Source organism: Microcaecilia unicolor, chromosome 5, assembly GCF_901765095.1.
Source record: "Microcaecilia unicolor chromosome 5, aMicUni1.1, whole genome shotgun sequence".
NCBI classification, from domain to species: Eukaryota; Metazoa; Chordata; class Amphibia; order Gymnophiona; family Siphonopidae; genus Microcaecilia; species Microcaecilia unicolor.
In genome coordinates, this window is record NC_044035.1 from 100,044,321 (window position 1) to 100,062,419 (window position 18,099).

Here is an 18,099-nt window from a genome sequence, read left to right on the forward strand (position 1 = left end):
AATCAGTGCCAGTAATTGGGCAATAAGCATTTACTGGCACTAATTAGAATTTACACGCATGTCTTTAGGCATATTCTATAAAGAGGTGTGTGTAAATTCTATTGTGTGGATCTGGAAAGGAGGTGTGGCCAGGGGAGGGGTATGGGCAGTTCAGGGGCATTTCTAAAATTCACAATATGAAAATGCTCAGAAAATGTGATTCAGTTCATTAAAGGAAGGAAAAGGCCTCAAAGAGCTCAAAGATCATGACAATCTACAGAGCTAAACAGATCAAAAAGATCTTCTCTTCATTACCGGCAAAATACCTTCCACAGGCTATCATTTATAAATCCTTTTAACTGTATGCTGTTAATCCAAGATATAATGTTGCAATCAAAACTAGCAAAGTAAAGTCATGAGGAACTACTGTGACTAATCACTAATAATCCCCATATAGGCAAAAAGTAAAGCACTTATCTCTGCATGGCACTTGTGGGACTATGCTGCGCCAATGTCTTCTCTCAATGCCCCAGGCTGACAATGGCCAGCGTTTCGCTCTACTGCTTCAGGGTCCTGGTTGGAGGGGCTGCTCTGAAGTCAAGAAAAAACAAAAGATCACTGAAAGCTCACACAGCCATACTTTTGGTTATAAACAACAAACAATCTCATACTCGCAAAAACAGCGTGTCTGGATCTAAGTGCCTGCCACTGCTCTGAAAGAAAAATGGCCCCCTATAAAAACAGAAAATGACTTCAGACGCTAGAACTTCCTAGCCTATGAGAATTAAGCTAGAAAAAATGGCACCATTCTATTTGTGCATTCAGTCCAGTGGGCTCCAGGAAGCGCAATCTAAAAATCCACTTTTGCTCCTGTTGTAGCAAAACACGCCAACGGTCTCCTTCTTTCTGAAAGTATGGCACAGCTTGCAAAACCATACATTTCAGATCATTAAAGGAATGATATTTTACACAGGTGTGTAGGGCACTTTTAAGTTCTATCAAACGAAGATGTTAAAAACTTAGAGTCCCAAAGGCTACTGTAAATAACGCACTCTCTTTCTCTTAGTTCATTTTGTGCATTGCTGCACATCAGGCAACAAGCTTTCTCCATCTGTCTTGATTGGCCATGATGCCTTCCATTTCCTAGGGACTGCAGAATGAATATTGGGATTAGTGTTGCGAAGCGGGACAGGTAAAAGGATGAAGAATATTTCATCTTGCAGTGTGATGGTTGATGTTTAATTACTGTATGTATTATTTATATTAGACTAAGTAGCCAGGTAGGCAATTTGATTACATATACAGTGCAATCCGCTTAAGTGCAAGGGTCTGGGACCAAAGAAATACATGCAGTTAACCGGAGCGTGCACTTAACCGTTGTGACACAAAGAAGCTTGACATCTGATAAACATATGTACAGTACTGTTTATTATACGTACAGTATACAGTCTCCGTTAACTGATGTTAGGCTTACTTGAAGTAATCAGTGATAGTCCTCTGTACACTCTTCTGTCTGTGAGTTTCATAGACTACGTCTGCCAGATGGTAAAAACTGTCATAGCACTGACATCCAGTGGTCTCCAGATAGGCCCGCATGGTGTTGAGACTCTCCAGCGCTCTTGCAAAAGTGACAGGAGGTTGTTAAATTTCATCAGCATGTGCCTCGCTGCTCATTTCATCATCTGTTTCATCATCAGCCGTTGCCTGCGTTTAGGCACATATCTGGACATCAGTGCTGTTGTCAACTGTTTGTAGATCGTAATCAACAGCTACGTAGTGATGAAACTCCTCTTCAGTAACACAGGCTGGGATGTCAATAGCCAGTTCATCTGACATGTTTGCAACAGCTGCATCTGTTTCATCCCTCTCCACATCCCTAACAAAGTTTGCCCGCTTGTAGCAGTTCACAATGGTTGCCTGTGTAGCACGATTCCAGGCTTCTTTCTGCATATGTAGGGAATCCAACAGTGATAGATTACGAGCCAGTTCAACAGCACGTTTATCCTTGCCAGTCTGGTCATCCATAACGCTCATCAGACGACGTAGCACAAGAGCCCGATAATGTTGTTTGAAATTGGCTATTATGCCCTGATCCATAGGTTGGATCAGAGAGGTAGTGTTTGGTGGCAGGAAGACCACCTTGACGTTAGACAGCCTGACATCATCACTGTGTGCAGCACAATTATCACAAAGCAACAAAATCTGATGCTTTTGTGCCTGCATTCTAGTGTCTAACTTCTTTAGCCACTGCTTCCAAATTTCCCCAGTCATCCATGAATTTGCGTTAGCCTCGTATGACACAGGAAGTCGCTTAACATTCTTGAAGCAATGGGGCTGTTTGCTCTTTCCAATGACGAGGGGTTCCAACTTCTCACTCCCATCCATATTGTAGCAAAGGAGGATCGTCAGTTGGTCCTTCGACATTTTATTTCCTGTAGTTTTGGCTTGTTTGAATGCAAGTGTTCCATCAGGAATCGCTCGCCAGTAGAGACTGTTTTTGTCAGCATTGAAAATGTCACGAGGTGCAAACTCATTCAAGATGGTAGGAAGAACTGAAACAACCCAACTTTCAGCACCAAAGTCATCGGCGTCTTGTTTCTCACCATGCTGTTTCTTGAATTTTATGTTGTTCCTCTCCTTCCATCTTTCTAACCATCCAACAGTGGCTTTGAATTCAGTTAGTCCAAGACTTTCAGCTAGCTGATTAGCTTTCTCCATAAGCAGTGGACCACTGACAGGAAACTGTCTGCTCCTGACTTAAGAAAACCCCCGAAGAACAGCATCTTCTACCTCCTCAGCTTTTCCCGCCTGTTTCCATTGTGGATTTGTATTGTTTTGCCAGTCTTCCAGAAGCTGGTCTTTCTGCTTCAAGATATGTGAAATTTGACTGGGATTGACACCATGTTCTTTAGCAATAAATGCTTGACTTTATTTGTTTTGTAATTTTTTAAGAACTTCTATTCGTTCAGCCAGTGTTAAAGTCTTACAGTTGCGCGATGACGACTCCGACTCCAGTGTACACTCTTAACAGCTTTCTTTTCCTTATTCTGCCTGTGGCAGTTAACCAACGAGATTTCAAATTTACCGCCCCTTTGCCACATGCCAATCGGCTTCCATATTCCGTGCGTGCGCTTATGTGGAGTCTTTCCTGCAGAGGAGCAGTCTTAAAACATGCATATAAGCGAATCTTGCACTTATCAGTGGTGCGCTAAACCAAAGTTTGTCCCCATAGAAATTGTTGGCACCAAAAACGGAACCGAAGTACGGCATGCAGTTAAACTGAGCATGCGCTTATCCGACGTGCACTTAAATGGAGTGCACTGTATATGTATATTGTTTTTTTTTATGGTGCTTTGTATGTTGAATTGTGCATGTATGATTATCTGCCTCAATGTTTGGCAGAATATATATGTAAAAAAAATTGGATAGTAGATTGTAGTGAAATTCACCATATCGTAGCATTTTGAATTTTTGATGAACTTCTGACAGTTGTCATTTGTAAAAAGGATTTGGGAGCAGTGAGCAGGCGGGGTCCATAGATCAGTTGTCCACTAGATGGGGCACCCTGTGTCTGGAAAAGGACATGGTTTGTTTTTTCACCTATAGTGGTCACTTTCCCTTCAAATTGAGCCTTCCAGTTCTGCCAGCCATCAGGACGTAGCTGCCCAAAACCCAGAACATGATGTAGAGTGTCATATACTGTGGGAGCCAAGGAAGAAAGGTGGAGAACACAAGCATGCAGGAACTCACTAGGAAGACTCTGAATGGATGTAGAGCTGAAACTTGGCAGTCTTGGTATAAAAGTAGAGGAGGCTTTTGCTGAGATGAAACAAACATGGTAAGGGAGTCAAAGCACTAGATAACACAGAAAGGTGCATACCAAGCTCTGGCAAAGAGGTTGAGCCAGTGCAGGATTTGCGTTATTCCTGGGGCAATTCTGTGCAACTGTGTAGTGCAGAGTTCTCCGAGGACAAGCAGGCTGCTTGTTCTCACTGATGGGTTGACGTCCTCGGCAGCCCCCTCCATCGGAAAGTTTACTAGCAAAGGCCTTTGCTAGTCCTCGCGCGCCCATGCGCACCGCGCATGCGCGGCCGTCTTCCCGCCCGAAACCGGCTCGAGCCGGCCAGTCTTCTTTCGTCTGCACTCGGTACGGTCGTGTTACGCCGTTCGTGCCCCAGAGAGTCGACCTCGCGCGTCCTTTTCGACGTGTTTTTGTCCTTTTTTTCCTTGAGAAAAGTTCGGGAAGCGCTCCGGTAGTATTCCGGAAGACCCTTTCGGGTTTTCTGCCCTTCCCGTATTTCTTAGTTTTTGCCCCGTAAGTTTTTTTTCGTTGTCGGGGTAGGCCTCTTTTGGCCTCGGTCGAGATTTTTCTCCCTCTAAATTTTGGTGCTTCAATTTTCGCCATTTCGGCTTTTGATTTCGCGGGCGTGATTTTTCCGCCCATGACATCGAAGCCTTCCAGTGGCTTCAAGAAGTGCACCCAGTGCGCCCGGGTAATCTCGCTCACTGATAGGCACTCTGCGTGTCTTCAGTGTCTAGGGGCCCAGCACCGCCCTCAGAACTGCAGTCTGTGTTCCCTGTTACAAAGGCGGACTCAGGTAGCGAGATTAGCCCAGTGGAACGTTTTGTTCTCGGGCTCTTCGTCGGCATCGGCACCGGAGGCATCGAGTGCATCGACGTCGTCAGCGTCCGGACCATCTTCCTTGGCTGCCGCTCCATCGACTGCATCGAGGCATCGGACCTCTGCATCGGCGCCGAGGCATCGGGCGACTGTATCGACGTCGGTGGTACCGAGACTTCGTCTGCTGATGTCGTCGGACGGAGGTGCATCGTCAGGAGTGCAGGTGAGGGCTGTCCATTCTTCTGCTGGTGGCGGTGAGCCTTCGGGTGGGTCTCCTCCTACCCTGAGGGCTCCTGCGGTACAGCCCCCCCGGGATCGACCCTCTTCGGTCTCGGTCCCGAGGAAGCGACGGATGGATTCTACGTCCTCCTCGTCGGTGCCGGGGAGCTCCGGTGACATGCTTCGGAAGAAGTCGAAGAAGCATCGACACCGGTCTCCTCCCCGCGTCGGCACCGAGAGCTCTGGGTCGCCGAGGGATTCGGCACCCAGCAGGCATCGGCACCGAGAGGACCGCTCACCCTCTGTTCAGGAGGTGTCGATGTGCTCCACTCTGGACAGCCCGGAACAGCCTCCTCGCCCGGAACAGGTTCTGGCGTCGACGCCTGCATCGACCTCTCAGCCTTTCTCTGCAGCCGCTCTAAACGAGAGCCTCCGGGCCGTTCTCCCAGAGATTCTGGGAGAGCTGTTGCGCCCTACCCCTCCGGTACCGGCGGTGCTTGCGCCTCCGGTACCGTCGAGCGTGGCGCCGGCTGGCCCATCGCCCAGGTTGAGGTCCCCGACGTCGGTACCGCGTGCGGTGCCGACCGCGGCCACCTCCCAGGAAGGCTCCCCGACTACGTCGGCGGAGGGAGCTTCGCCGATGCGGGCGAGGGAGTCTACCTCTCGACGCCCCCACCGTGGACGGGGTTCCACCGAGTCGAGCAGGGCGAGGTTGCAGACACAGGTCCGTGAACTTGTGTCTGACACCGAGGGTGAGGCCTCGTGGGAGGAAGAGGAGGACCCCCAGATATTTCTCTGACGAGGAGTCTGAGGGTCTTCCTTCTGATCCTACTCCCTCTCCTGAAAGACAGCTTTCTCCTCCCGAGAGTCTGTCTTTTGCTTCCTTTGTCCGGGAGATGTCTACGGCCATCCCCTTCCCGGTGGTTGTGGAGGACGAGCCCAGGGCTGAAATGTTTGAGCTCCTGGACTATCCTTCTCCACCTAAGGAAGCGTCCACTGTTCCCTTGCACCATGTCCTGAAAAAGACATTGCTTGCGAACTGGACCAAGCCACTAAGTAATCCCCACATTCCCAAGAAGATCGAGTCCCAGTACCGGATCCATGGGGACCCAGAGCTGATGCGCACCCAGTTGCCTCATGACTCTGGAGTTGTGGATTTGGCCCTAAAGAAGGCTAAGAGTTCTAGGGAGCATGCTTCGGCGCCCCCGGGCAAAGACCCTAGAACCTTAGACTCCTTTGGGAGGAAGGCCTACCATTCTTCTATGCTCGTGGCCAAGATCCAGTCTTAACAGCTCTACACGAGCATACACATGCGGAACAATGTGCGGCAGTTGGCGGGCTTGGTTGATGCTCTTCCCCCTGAGCAAGCCAAGCCTTTTCAGGAGGTGGTCAGGCAGCTGAAGGCGTGCAGAAAATTCCTGGCCAGAGGAGTTTATGACACTTTTGATGTTGCGTCCAGGGCCGCTGCTCAAGGTGTGGTGATGCGCAGGCTCTCATGGCTGCGTGCCGCCGACCTGGAGAATAGACTCCAGCAGCGGATTGCGGACTCGCCTTGCCGTGCGGACAACATTTTTGGAGAAAAAGTCGAGCAGGTGGTAGAGTCTCTCCACCAGCGGGACACCGCATTCGACAAGTTCTCCCGCCGGCAGCCTTCAGCCTCTACCTCTACAGGTAGAAGATTTTTCGGGGGAAGGAAGACTGGTCCCTATGCTTCTGGTAAGCGTACGTACAATCCTCCTTCCCGACAGCCTGCGGCCCAGGCTAAGCCCCAGCGCGCTCGCTCTCGTCAGCAGCGTGCGCCTCAGCAAGGCCCCGCGGCTCCCCAGCAAAAGCAAGGGGCGAGCTTTTGACTGGCTCCAGCAGAGCATAGCCGACATCCAAGTGTCAGTGCCGGGCGACCTGCCGGTCGGGGGGAGGTTGAAAGCTTTTCACCAAAGGTGGCCTCTCATAACCTCCGACCAGTGGGTTCTGCAAATAGTCGGCAAGGATACACCCTCAATTTGGCCTCAAAACCTCCAAATTGTCCACCGGGAGCTCAGTCTTACAGCTTCCAGCACAAGCAGGTACTTGCAGAGGAACTCTCCGCCCTTCTCAGCGCCAATGCGGTCGAGCCCGTGCCATCCGGGCAAGAAGGGCTGGGATTCTATTCCAGGTACTTCCTTGTGGAAAAGAAAACAGGGGGGATGCGTCCCATCCTAGACCTAAGGGCCCTGAACAAATATCTCGTAAAAGAAAAGTTCAGGATGCTTTCCCTGGGCACCCTTCTCCCCATGATTCAGCAAAACGATTGGCTATGCTCTCTGGACTTGAAGGATGCCTACACACACATCCCGATACTGCCAGCTCACAGACAGTATCTGCGATTTCAGTTGGGCACACGCCACTTCCAGTACTGTGTGCTACCCTTTGGGCTCGCCTCTGCTCCCAGGGTGTTCACGAAGTGCCTAGCTGTGGTAGCAGCGGCACTTCGCAGGCTGGGGGTGCACGTGTTCCCATATCTCGACGATTGGCTGGTGAAGAACACATCCGAGGCAGGAGCCCTGCAGTCCATGCAGATGACTATTCGCCTCCTGGAGCTACTGGGGTTTGTGATAAATTACCCAAAGTCCCATCTTCTCCCAGTGCAGAAACTCGAATTCATAGGAGCCCTGCTGGATTCTCGGACTGCTCGCGCCTATCTCCCAGAGGCGAGAGCCAACAACTTGTTGTCCCTCGTCTCGCGGGTGCGTGCGTCCCAGCAGATCACAGCTCGGCAGATGTTGGGATTGCTGGGCCACATGGCCTCCACAGTTCATGTGACTCCCATGGCCCGCCTTCACATGCGATCTGCTCAATGGACCCTAGCCTCCCAGTGGTATCAAGCCGCTGGGGGACTAGAGGACGTGATCCACCTGTCCACGAGTTTTCTCAAATCCCTGTATTGGTGGACGATTTGCGCCAATTTGACTCTGGGACGTCCCTTCCAAATTCCTCAGCCACAAAAAGTGCTGACCACGGATGCGTCTCTCCTGGGATGGGGAGCTCATGTCGATGGGCTCCACACCCAAGGAAGTTGGTCCCTCCAAGAACGCGATCTACAGATCAATCTTCTGGAGTTGCGAGAGATCTGGAACGCTCTGAAGGCTTTCAGAGATCGGCTGTCCCACCAAATTATCCAAATTCAGACAGACAACCAGGTTGCCATGTACTATGTCAACAAGCAGGGGGGCACCGGATCTCGCCCCCTGTGTCAGGAAGCCGTCAGCATGTGGCTCTGGGCTCGCCGTCTCTGCATGGTGCTCCAAGCCACATATCTGGCAGGCGTAAACAACAGTCTGGCAGACAGGTTGAGCAGGATTATGCAACCTCACGAGTGGTCGCTCAGTTCCAGGGTAGTGCGACAGATCTTCCAAGCGTGGGGCACCCCCTTGGTGGATCTCTTCGCATCTCGAGCGAACCACAAAGTCCCTCAGTTCTGTTCCAGGCTTCAGGCCTCCGGCAGACTAGCATCGGATGCCTTCTTCCTGGATTGGGGGGAGGGCCTGCTGTATGCTTATCCTCCCATCCCTCTGGTGGGGAAGACTTTGTTGAAACTCAAGCAAGACCGAGGCACCATGATTCTGATTGCTCCTTTTTGGCCGCGTCAGATCTGGTTTCCCCTTCTTCTGGAGTTATCCTCCGAAGAACCGTGGAGATTGGAGTGTTTTCCGACCCTCATCACACAGGACGAGGGGGCGCTTCTGCATCCCAACCTCCAGTCTCTGGCTCTCACGGCCTGGATGTTGAGGGCGTAGACTTTGCCTCTTTGGGTCTGTCAGAGGGTGTCTCCCGCATCTTGCTTGCTTCCAGGAAAGACTCCACTAAGAGAAGTTACTTCTTCCATTGGAGGAGGTTTGCCGTCTGGTGTGACAGCAAGGCCCTAGATCCTCGCTCTTGTCCTACACAGACCCTGCTTGAATACCTTCTGCACTTGTCTGAGTCTGGCCTCAAGACCAACTCTGTAAGAGTTCACCTTAGTGCAATCAGTGCATACCATTACCGTGTGGAAGGTAAGCCGATCTCAGGACAGCCTTTAGTTGTTCGCTTCATGAGAGGTTTGCTTTTGTCAAAGCCCCCTGTCAAGCCTCCTACAGTGTCATGGGATCTCAATGTCGTTCTCACCCAGCTGATGAAACCTCCTTTTGAGCCACTGAATTCCTGCCATCTGAAGTACTTGACCTGAAAGGTCATTTTCTTGGTGGCAGTTACTTCAGCTCGTAGAGTCAGTGAGCTTCAGGCCCTGGTAGCCCAGGCCCCTTACACCAAATTTCATCATAACAGAGTAGTCCTCCGCACTCACCCTAAGTTCTTGCCAAAGGTCGTGTCGGAGTTCCATCTGAACCAGTCAATTGTCTTGCCAACATTCTTTCCCCGTCCTCATTCCTGCCCTGCTGAACGTCAGCTGCACACATTGGACTGCAAGAGAGCATTGGCCTTCTACCTGGAGCGGACACAGCCCCACAGACAGTCCGCCCAATTGTTTGTTTCTTTTGATCCCAATAGGAGGGGAGTGGCTGTAGGGAAACGCACCATATCCAATTGGCTAGCAGATTGCATTTCCTTCACTTACGCCCAGGCGGGGCTGGCTCTTGAGGGTCATGTCACGGCTCATAATGTTAGAGCCATGGCTGCGTCGGTAGCCCACTTGAAGTCAGCCTCCATTGAAGAAATTTGCAAAGCTGCGACGTGGTCATCTGTCCACACATTCACATCTCATTACTGCCTGCAGCAGGATACCTGACGCGACAGTCGGTTCGGGCAGTCAGTTCTTCAGAACCTGTTTGGGCTTTAGGATCCAACTCCACCCCCCGAGGGCCCTGTTTGTTCTGTTCCAGGCTGCACTCTCAGTTAGTTGGTAAATTTTTTAGGTCAATCTCAGTTATGTCCTCGCCGTTGCGAGGCCCAATTGACCATGGTTGTTGTTTTGAGTGAGCCTGGGGGCTAGGGATACCCCATCAGTGAGAACAAGCAGCCTGCTTGTCCTCGGAGAAAGCGAATGCTACATACCTGTAGAAAGTATTCTTCGAGGACAGCAGGCTGATTGTTCTCACAAACCCGCCCGCCTCCCCTTTGGAGTTGTGTCTTCCCTTGAAGTGTATTGTCTTGCTACATACTGGACTGGCCGGCTCGAGCCGGTTTCGGGCGGGAAGACGGCCGCGCATGCGCGGTGCGCATGGGCGCGCGAGGACTAGCAAAGGCCTTTGCTAGTAAACTTTCCGATGGAGGGGGCTGCCGAGGACGTCAACCCATCAGTGAGAACAATCAGCCTGCTGTCCTCGGAGAATACCTTCTACAGGTATGTAGCATTCGCTTTTGCGCAGAATTTCCCATATCCACAGAATTCTGCACTTGCCATGCAGAATTCAGCACAACCAGCAGCAGCTTGTGTTGCAAGAAGATGATGAAGTGAACTCCACATTGGGTCACTTACTCCTTCTTTGCAGCCTTAGACATGACTGGTTCACATAAACAGTTGGGTCTAAGCCGGCACCAGGAGGAAGTGACTCTATGTGCAGCAGTAGGGGAGGGGGAAGAGAGTGAGCAGAGCAACTGCTGCTGCCCATGGATGAGGATGAGAAGGAGGCAGAGCAAGATGAGTGAATCATGAGGGTTGGTGGGGGGCAGAGCAAGATTAGTGAGTCATGGGGGTTGGGCGGGGCAGAGCAGGATGAGGTAATTATGGTGGTTGGGAGGAAGGGACAGAGCAAGCTCAGATTATGCCATGGGGGAAGGATCAGAGTGTGCCACTGGTGTGCATGTGTTGGGGGGGGGGGGGGGGGGGGGAATTAAGGCTGAGGCTGTGCCATGGGGGAGGTTGGAGGAGAGGTACAGTGATAGCTGGGGAGGCGAAGAGAAAGAATGAGAGGTGGGGGGGGGGTGTACTTGGCAATGTTGGGCAGTAATATATTACAGGCAATATTACTTTTAAAGTAATGAGTAACTGTAATGATTACTTTTGTGCAAGTGTAATGAAATAACTGTAATGTATCACATTTTTCAGCAACATAATGTCTAGTTACTTTATATAGTTACTTTTTAGTGACACCCATCCGATTCTCTTTGTGTCACTAGACCCATTAGTGGGCTGCTTCCGGTTTCTGGCAAACTTCCTTTTGAATGAAATTGTTCAAGCCTTTCAAGGTGATAAAGATTGCTCAGTCTTCAACCTTGAAATGCTGTGTTTATGTTAAATTTTTGGATTTAGTAAGCGAAAAAATAATGTTTATATTAGGTGCAAGTTCTGTCTGGTAAACCACAAACCTGAGAATGATGAAGTGGTGTCAATGTCAGTAAAGAAAATCTTGTTCAGTCAACTTTTGATTTTAACCATGACATCTAAAGTGTTGCAGCTTCAAGTGAATGACCTCGTGAAATTGCTACAGACCTTAAATATGCCTCACCTCTGGTTTGTGCTCTTCAACGTGTGCTCGACAGTGGTGTACCTACGGATGGGCCTGGGCGGCACCGCTGTTAGCTCACACTCGTATGCACATTTTCATGGCAACCAGTGTGCTTTCCTGTGTTTTTTGCACATTTTTTTTGCATGCATAATACTTGCTTGAAATTTGGTTACTGCTTTGAATGCAAAATTGTTTTATGTGTGTTTTAGAAAATCATGCACAGAGATTCAGTGCATGGCTCTAATGTGGCTTGTTAGAACAGCCTTCTGTTGTGGCAGGTTGGTGCATTGTATTCCTCTTGCAATATAAATGTTCAAGTTACTGCATTCTCTTAAAAACAAATTTCATCCCAGTTCATTTTGACTTTTGTTAGGAAATCTAATCAACATTATTGCACTAATGCAACCTTTTTATTTTGTATTTTGTGTATCTGGCTTTGTTAGGTATGTTTGCAGTTTTGTGTATTATGGTCTGACATTAAATGCTGGTGAACTAAAAGGAAACCTGTATCTAAATGTGGCTCTGTATGGCCTTGTTGAAGTTCCAGCATTCCCTCTCTGCCTGTTCTTCATTGAAAAACCATGGTAAGTGTACAAAAGCTAATAAACAGCCAGTTAATCCAATGTACATTTGAAAGTAACTATCCTTATGACTGATGTGGTATTGAAGAAAGCATGGCCTGCAGTGGGTCATGCTTAGCTAGACGACTATACAACTGTCTCATGATGATATAATAAAATTGCTTGTTTAATCTTTCCAAAAATGCTAGGACTAGGGGGCATGAAATGAAGCTACTGAGTAGTAAATTTAAAGGAAATTGGAGAAAATATTTCTTCACTCAGTGTGTAATTAAACTATGGAATTCATTGCAAATGAATGTAGTAAAAGCAGTTAGCAGGGTTTGGATAAGTTCCTGAAAGGTTTGGATATTTTCCTAAAGGAAAAATCCATAAACCGTTGTTAAGATGGACTTGGGAAAATTCACTGCTTATTTCTAGGATAAGCAGCATAAAATCTATTTTACTCTTTTGGGATCTGCCAGCTACTTGTGACCTAGATTGGCCACTGTTGGAAACAGGATACTGGGCTTGATGGACCTTTGGTCTGTCTCAATATGACAACATCTATGTTCTTGCCTGAACACACTATATCTATTTGAATTCCAGGTGCTCTTTGGTGACTTGAGGGTTGATAACCTGAGGCATATATCAAGTTAACTTAGAGAACCAGATGAATGTCTCTTTAAAAATTCCCCCTCCCTTTTCTGGAGATTTTCAATTTTGGGCAGACAGGTTGATGTCCACCCAAAACGTTTTATATGTGAACAGTTAAATAGGGAGCAGTTGTTTAGACCTTTAAACAAGTTGGGACTCTTCAACCTGGAGAAAAGATGACTAAAAAGGGATATATATGACAGTTTAGAAAATCATGAGTGGATAGAATAGTTAAATAGGGAATGGCTGTTTAACCTTTTAAACAGTGCTAAAACAAGAGGAAAATCCACAATAACTAATGACCAACAGACTGAAAAGAAATCATAGAAAGCTTTATTTCACAAAGTACATAGTTGAACTGTGGCATCTGTTGCAGAGGATGTGGTCAAGGTGACTGACATAGCAGATTTGAGAAGTCTGGCAAGTTCCTGGAGGAAGAGATCATTAAAAATTATTAGCCAGGTAGACTTGGTAGAGTTATTGCTCATCCTTGGAAATGACCTGTTTTTAGGATCTACAGGCTTCTTGGAGAGAGGATGCCTGTCTCTATGCACTTTGGTCTGATTCAATATGTTTTTTTTTTTTGTCTGTTTAGCAATGGGAAAGAACTGTATGTGTGCTGGAAACATGCCAAATAGCTTACCAAATGGTGCCAGTATTCAACACCACCTTTTTAACTGGACAAGTAGATTTCAGATATATTGTGTGTAAGAGAGTCGGTTTTAGAAAACCAGTTGACAGGGTAGTTACATTTATTTATTTATTTATTTGTTACATTTGTATCCCTCATTTTCCCACCTATTTGCAGGCTCAATATGGCTTACATAGTACCGTAAAGGCGTTCGCCAAGTCCGGTAGAGAAACAAATACAGGGTGATGTTGTGGTTGAATAAGGGGTCATGTGCTTCAGGCACAAAGGGGATCGAAGAGAGGAAAGGTTATATAGGGTCCATTACGTGCTTTGGTTTTGCTGTGTTGCATAGTGTAGGCATTTATGTTGGGTCGGTAGGGTATGCCTTTTTGAACAGGTTGGTTTTTAGTGATTAGACTTGAAAAGCAAATAAACAGGAGACCAGAGTAATCAGATATCTAGACAACTGGTGACATCGAGCCAACCAATCGCTGGACCTGCCAGTTACCTTCAGAGAATGAAAGAGCAGAGATATACAAGTGAGTACAACAATTTGAGCTATAAAAGCGGGAGCTGTAACTGGAGAGAAACAGGCCACTACTTAAGGAGGTAACAAGAAGAAAGCATGTAGCCAAAACCATACTGGCAGCTACAATTGCTGGAGCCATTCAGGTAGCTGCTGTAGCTAGTGCCATAGGGGCAGCTGCTGTAGCTAGTGCTATAGAGGTGGATTCGGTGGGTATAAACATGGAGACCACAGCAATGACTGGCATCAATTAAGCAACTTCATCACAAAACACCTAGCCACATTCAAAGAGAGATAGTTGTGTCCAGATAGTTTCTATCTGGTTGAAGATATTTGGATATTTTTATCTGGTTATTTTTAATAGACAGTATAGAAAACTCTACCACAGACAGTATGTATAGCCATAAATTCTCGATAAGGAAGTGAAAAAGTCTCAGACTCCCTGTCTGTGTAATTAGGACATTGAAAGGTGGTATATAAACATCACAGGCTGAAAATACCTTCCTAAATGAACATCACAAGAGTTTTTAATTAACTGCTAAGAGTGAAAAATCACCAATATATTTTTAAATCAATATGACATATGAATCACTTAGCTTTAAAAGAGTTTTTTGAATTCAAGAAAACAGATCATGATCCCACTGATGTTGACCAGCTTTAGGGGCTCAAGGAGTGTTGACATTTTATCATTTCATATGGTTCAATAATATAATTTATTTTATATTCTGCATTAAGCCGTACAGTTCTACGTGGATAACAGTGGAAAAAAATTGGCCATAACCAGAAATTATAAATCACTTAAAATAATACATTGTGATAAAACAAATACAACATACAAGTCTAGTACAAATATAATCAAATTTCATAAAACAGATCTAATTCTTGATCATTAGAAATTCCCGAAACAAATATTCCTTAATCTGATGCCAAAAATCTTTGTATTCCGTAACAGTTGTTAACAAAGCGGAAATTTCCTGGTCTAATTTTGTAGCTTGAAAGGAGAACAGTTTGTTCAATTGTTGTTGTTTCTGACCCCTTAACAAAGAAGAAGGCAAATGAGTTGATATGAGGAGTGGCCTAGTGGTTAGGGTGGTGGGCTTTGGTCCTGAGGAACTGAGTTCAATTCCCACTTCAGGTACAGGCAGCTCCTTGTGACTCTGGGCAAGTCACTCAACCCTCCATTGCCCCATGTAAGCCGCATTGAGCCTGCCATGAGTGGGAAAGCGCGGGGTACAAATGTAACAAAAATAAATATTCCTAGATGATCAAATAGGAGCTGCTAAAACAAAATTTAAACTAAATAAAATGGTGCCTCTCCATACAATGCTTTATGCAATAAACAAAAAATTTAAACAGAATTCTTGCTGGCATAGGAAGCCAGTGAGTTTTAACATAAAACGATGAAATACTATCTGATTTTTTCAATGAATAAATCAAATGTAAAGCTGTATTCTAAATTCTTTGTATTTTTTTCATCAAGTAAAGTGGGCAGCTCAAATATATAACATTACAGTAGTCCAGGAGACTTAGCAGCAAAGCCTGCTCAATTAGAAGAAACTTCTGTTCCTCAAAATATTTGTGGAGTTCAGTCTCAACAATCTGGTTGTTTTCAACCAGCTATCCATATTTCTGAATATTGTGAGGACTTCCAGAGAAGGACAAATCTTCACTGGTAAGTTATTTGCTGGGAAATTGCTTTTTAAACTTGGGAAAGGTAGATTTAGAGTTAAATAGCTTACCTCAGTGTCTTTATTTTTAGTTACTCATTTAGCAAGGCAGTTTAAGGAATTTAGGGCCCCTTTTACTAAGCTGCGTAGGCGCCTACGGACGATAAAATGGACTTACCGCCAGACTACCGCGTGGCTCTTGTGGTAATTTCATTTTTGACACTTGTCTGAAAAAGTAATTTTTATTTTTGGATGTGCATAGCGAATGCGCGCAGGTACTTAGTGCCCAAATTCTTTACCGCTAGGCTCATGGCTGGCGATAAGGTCAGAGACCCAAAATGGACGTGTGCCAATTTTGATTTTGCCGCACGTCCATTTTCGGGGGGGGGGGGGGGGGGGACAGGGCTATTTTACAGGTGTGCTGAAAAATGATTCTGTGTGCGCTCAAAACCCACGCCTACACTACTGCAAGCCATTTTTCAGCATGCCTTTGTAAAAGGACCCCTTAGGTTTTTTTTGTTAAGCATTTAAAGTCTCTGGGGTCTTTTACTTAGGCACGCTGGCGTTTTTAGCGCGTGCTAAAAATAGTCACGCGCTAAAAGCTGAAGATGCCAATGTATTCCTAATATCCTTAGTACTTTAGCAAGTTTTAAATTATTAAAAAACTCAAAAATACTAAGATGGAGACAGCAAGTCCAGCAGCAAGAAGGATGCTATTCAGTCTTTTGCATTGAGTGTCACATGAGAGGTTATATGTGTGTGCCCAATGCAAAGAGCTCCTAACTCTCAGAGAATGGGTCATTTCTGTTGAGGCTAGAGCAGCAGACTTGGAAGAGTTGATTGAGACAGGTACATAGAGGAGACCTACAGGGACATTACTACTACTACTACTACTTAACATTTCTAAAGCGCTACTAGGGTTACGCAGCGCTGTACAATTTAACATGGAAGGACTGTCCCTGCTCAAGGAGCTTACAATCTAAAAGACAGGTGTAAATCTAGAGACAAGTGTACATTCTAAAAGACAAGTGTAGAGTCGATCTGATAGGGCATACTATATTTCTCGAAAGGTTAGGTGCTGAAAGCAGCATTGAAGAGGTGAGTTTTAAGCAGAGATTTGAAGATGGGTAGGGAGGGGGCTTTGCGTAGGGGTTGAGGAAGATTGTTCCAGGCATAGGGTGAGGCAAGGCAGAATGAGCAGAGCCTGGAGTTGGCAGGGGTGGAGAAGGGTACAGAAAGGAGGGATTTGTCCTGTGAGCGGAGGTTATGGGTGGGAACATAGGGGGAGATGAGGGTAGAGAGGTAGTGAGGAGCCGCAGACCAGGTGCATTTGTAGGTAAGGAGGAGAAGCTTGAATTGTATGCGGTAACTGATCGGAAGCCAGTGAAGTGACTTGAGGAGAGGGGTGATATGAGTATATCGGTTCTGGCGGAATATAAGACGTGCGGCAGCGTTCTGAACGGATTGAAGGGGGGATAGATGGCTAAGTGGGAGGCAGGTGAGGAGTAAGTTGCAGTAGTCAAGGCGAGAGGTAATGAGAGCGTGGACGACAGTTCGTGTGGTGTGCTCAGAAAGGAAAGAGCGAATTTTGCTGATGTTGAAGAGGAAGAAGTGACAGGTTTTGGCAGTCTGTTGGATATGCGCAGAGAAGGAGAGGGAGGAGTCGAAGATTACTCCGAGGTTGCGGGCAGATGGGACTGGGAGGATGAGGGTGTTATCAACTGAGATAGAGAGTGGAGGAAGAGGAGAAGTGGGTTTAGGTGGAAAGACGAGGAGCTCGGTTTTGGACATGTTCAGCTTCAGGTGGCGGTTGGACATCCAGGCAGCAATGTCGGATAAGCAGGCCGATATCTTGGCCTGGGTCTCCGCGGTGATGTCTGGTGTGGAGAGATATAGCTGGGTGTCATCAGCATAAAGATGATACTGAAAACCATGAGATGAGATCAGTGAGCCTAGGGAAGAGGTGTAGATTGAGAAGAGAAGGGGTCCAAGGACAGATCCCTGGGGAACTCCAACAGATAGTGGGTTGGGAGTGGAGGAAGATCCATGAGAGTGAACCCTGAAGGTGCGGTGGGAGAGATAAGAGGAGAACCAGGAGAGGACAGAACCTTGGAACCCAAAAGAGGACAGTGTGGCAAGAAGTAAATCATGATTGACAGTGTCAAACGCCGCGGATAGATCGAGGAGGATCAGGATGGAATAGTGGCCTCTGGATTTGGCGAGGAGCAGGTCGTTGCAGACTTTAGAGAGTGCTGTTTCTGTCGAGTGTAGAGGGCGAAAACTGGATTGAAGCGGATCGAGGATGGCATGAGAGGAGAGAAAATCAAGGCAGCGACTGTGAACGGCGCGCACAAATATTTTGGAGAGGAAGGGTAGGAGAGAGATGGGGCGGTAGTTGGAGGGGCAGGTAGGGTCAAGTGATGGTTTTTTGAGGAGAGGTGTGACAACGGCGTGCTTGAAGGTGTCAGGGACAGTTGCAGTGGAGAGAGAGAGGTTAAGGATGCGACAGATGGAGGGGGTGACAGTTTGGGAGATGGTGTTAAGTAAGTTGGTGGGGATGGGATCGGAAGAACAGGTGGTGCATTTCGAGGAGGAAAGAAGGCGGGAGGTTTCATCCTCGGTGATCTCAGGAAAGGAGAGAAAGAGGCCATGGTTGGTTGGTTGTTGGATGGGGCTACAGGCTGAAGAGGAGGTGGTGGCTTGGTAGTGAACTCAAGGTTGATCTTTTGCACCTTGTCGCGGAAGTAGTCAGCCAGTGATTGAGGAGAGAGTGAAGGGGGAGTGGGAGTGGGGGGGCACTTTGAGGAGGGAGTTAAGGGTGGT

The 18,099-nt window shown here is 47.2% G+C and overlaps 1 protein-coding gene across 1 annotated transcript in view; it reads left to right on the forward strand.

Moving 5' to 3' along the window:
* LOC115470171 (solute carrier family 22 member 15-like) overlaps positions 1-18,099 on the forward strand; it is a 118,122-nt gene that overhangs the window by 59,034 nt on the left and 40,989 nt on the right. Inside the window, exon 7 of the mRNA XM_030203127.1 lies at positions 11,682-11,822. Within this exon, the coding sequence (XP_030058987.1) occupies positions 11,682-11,822 (141 nt within the window). The remainder of the gene's footprint in view (positions 1-11,681; positions 11,823-18,099) is intronic.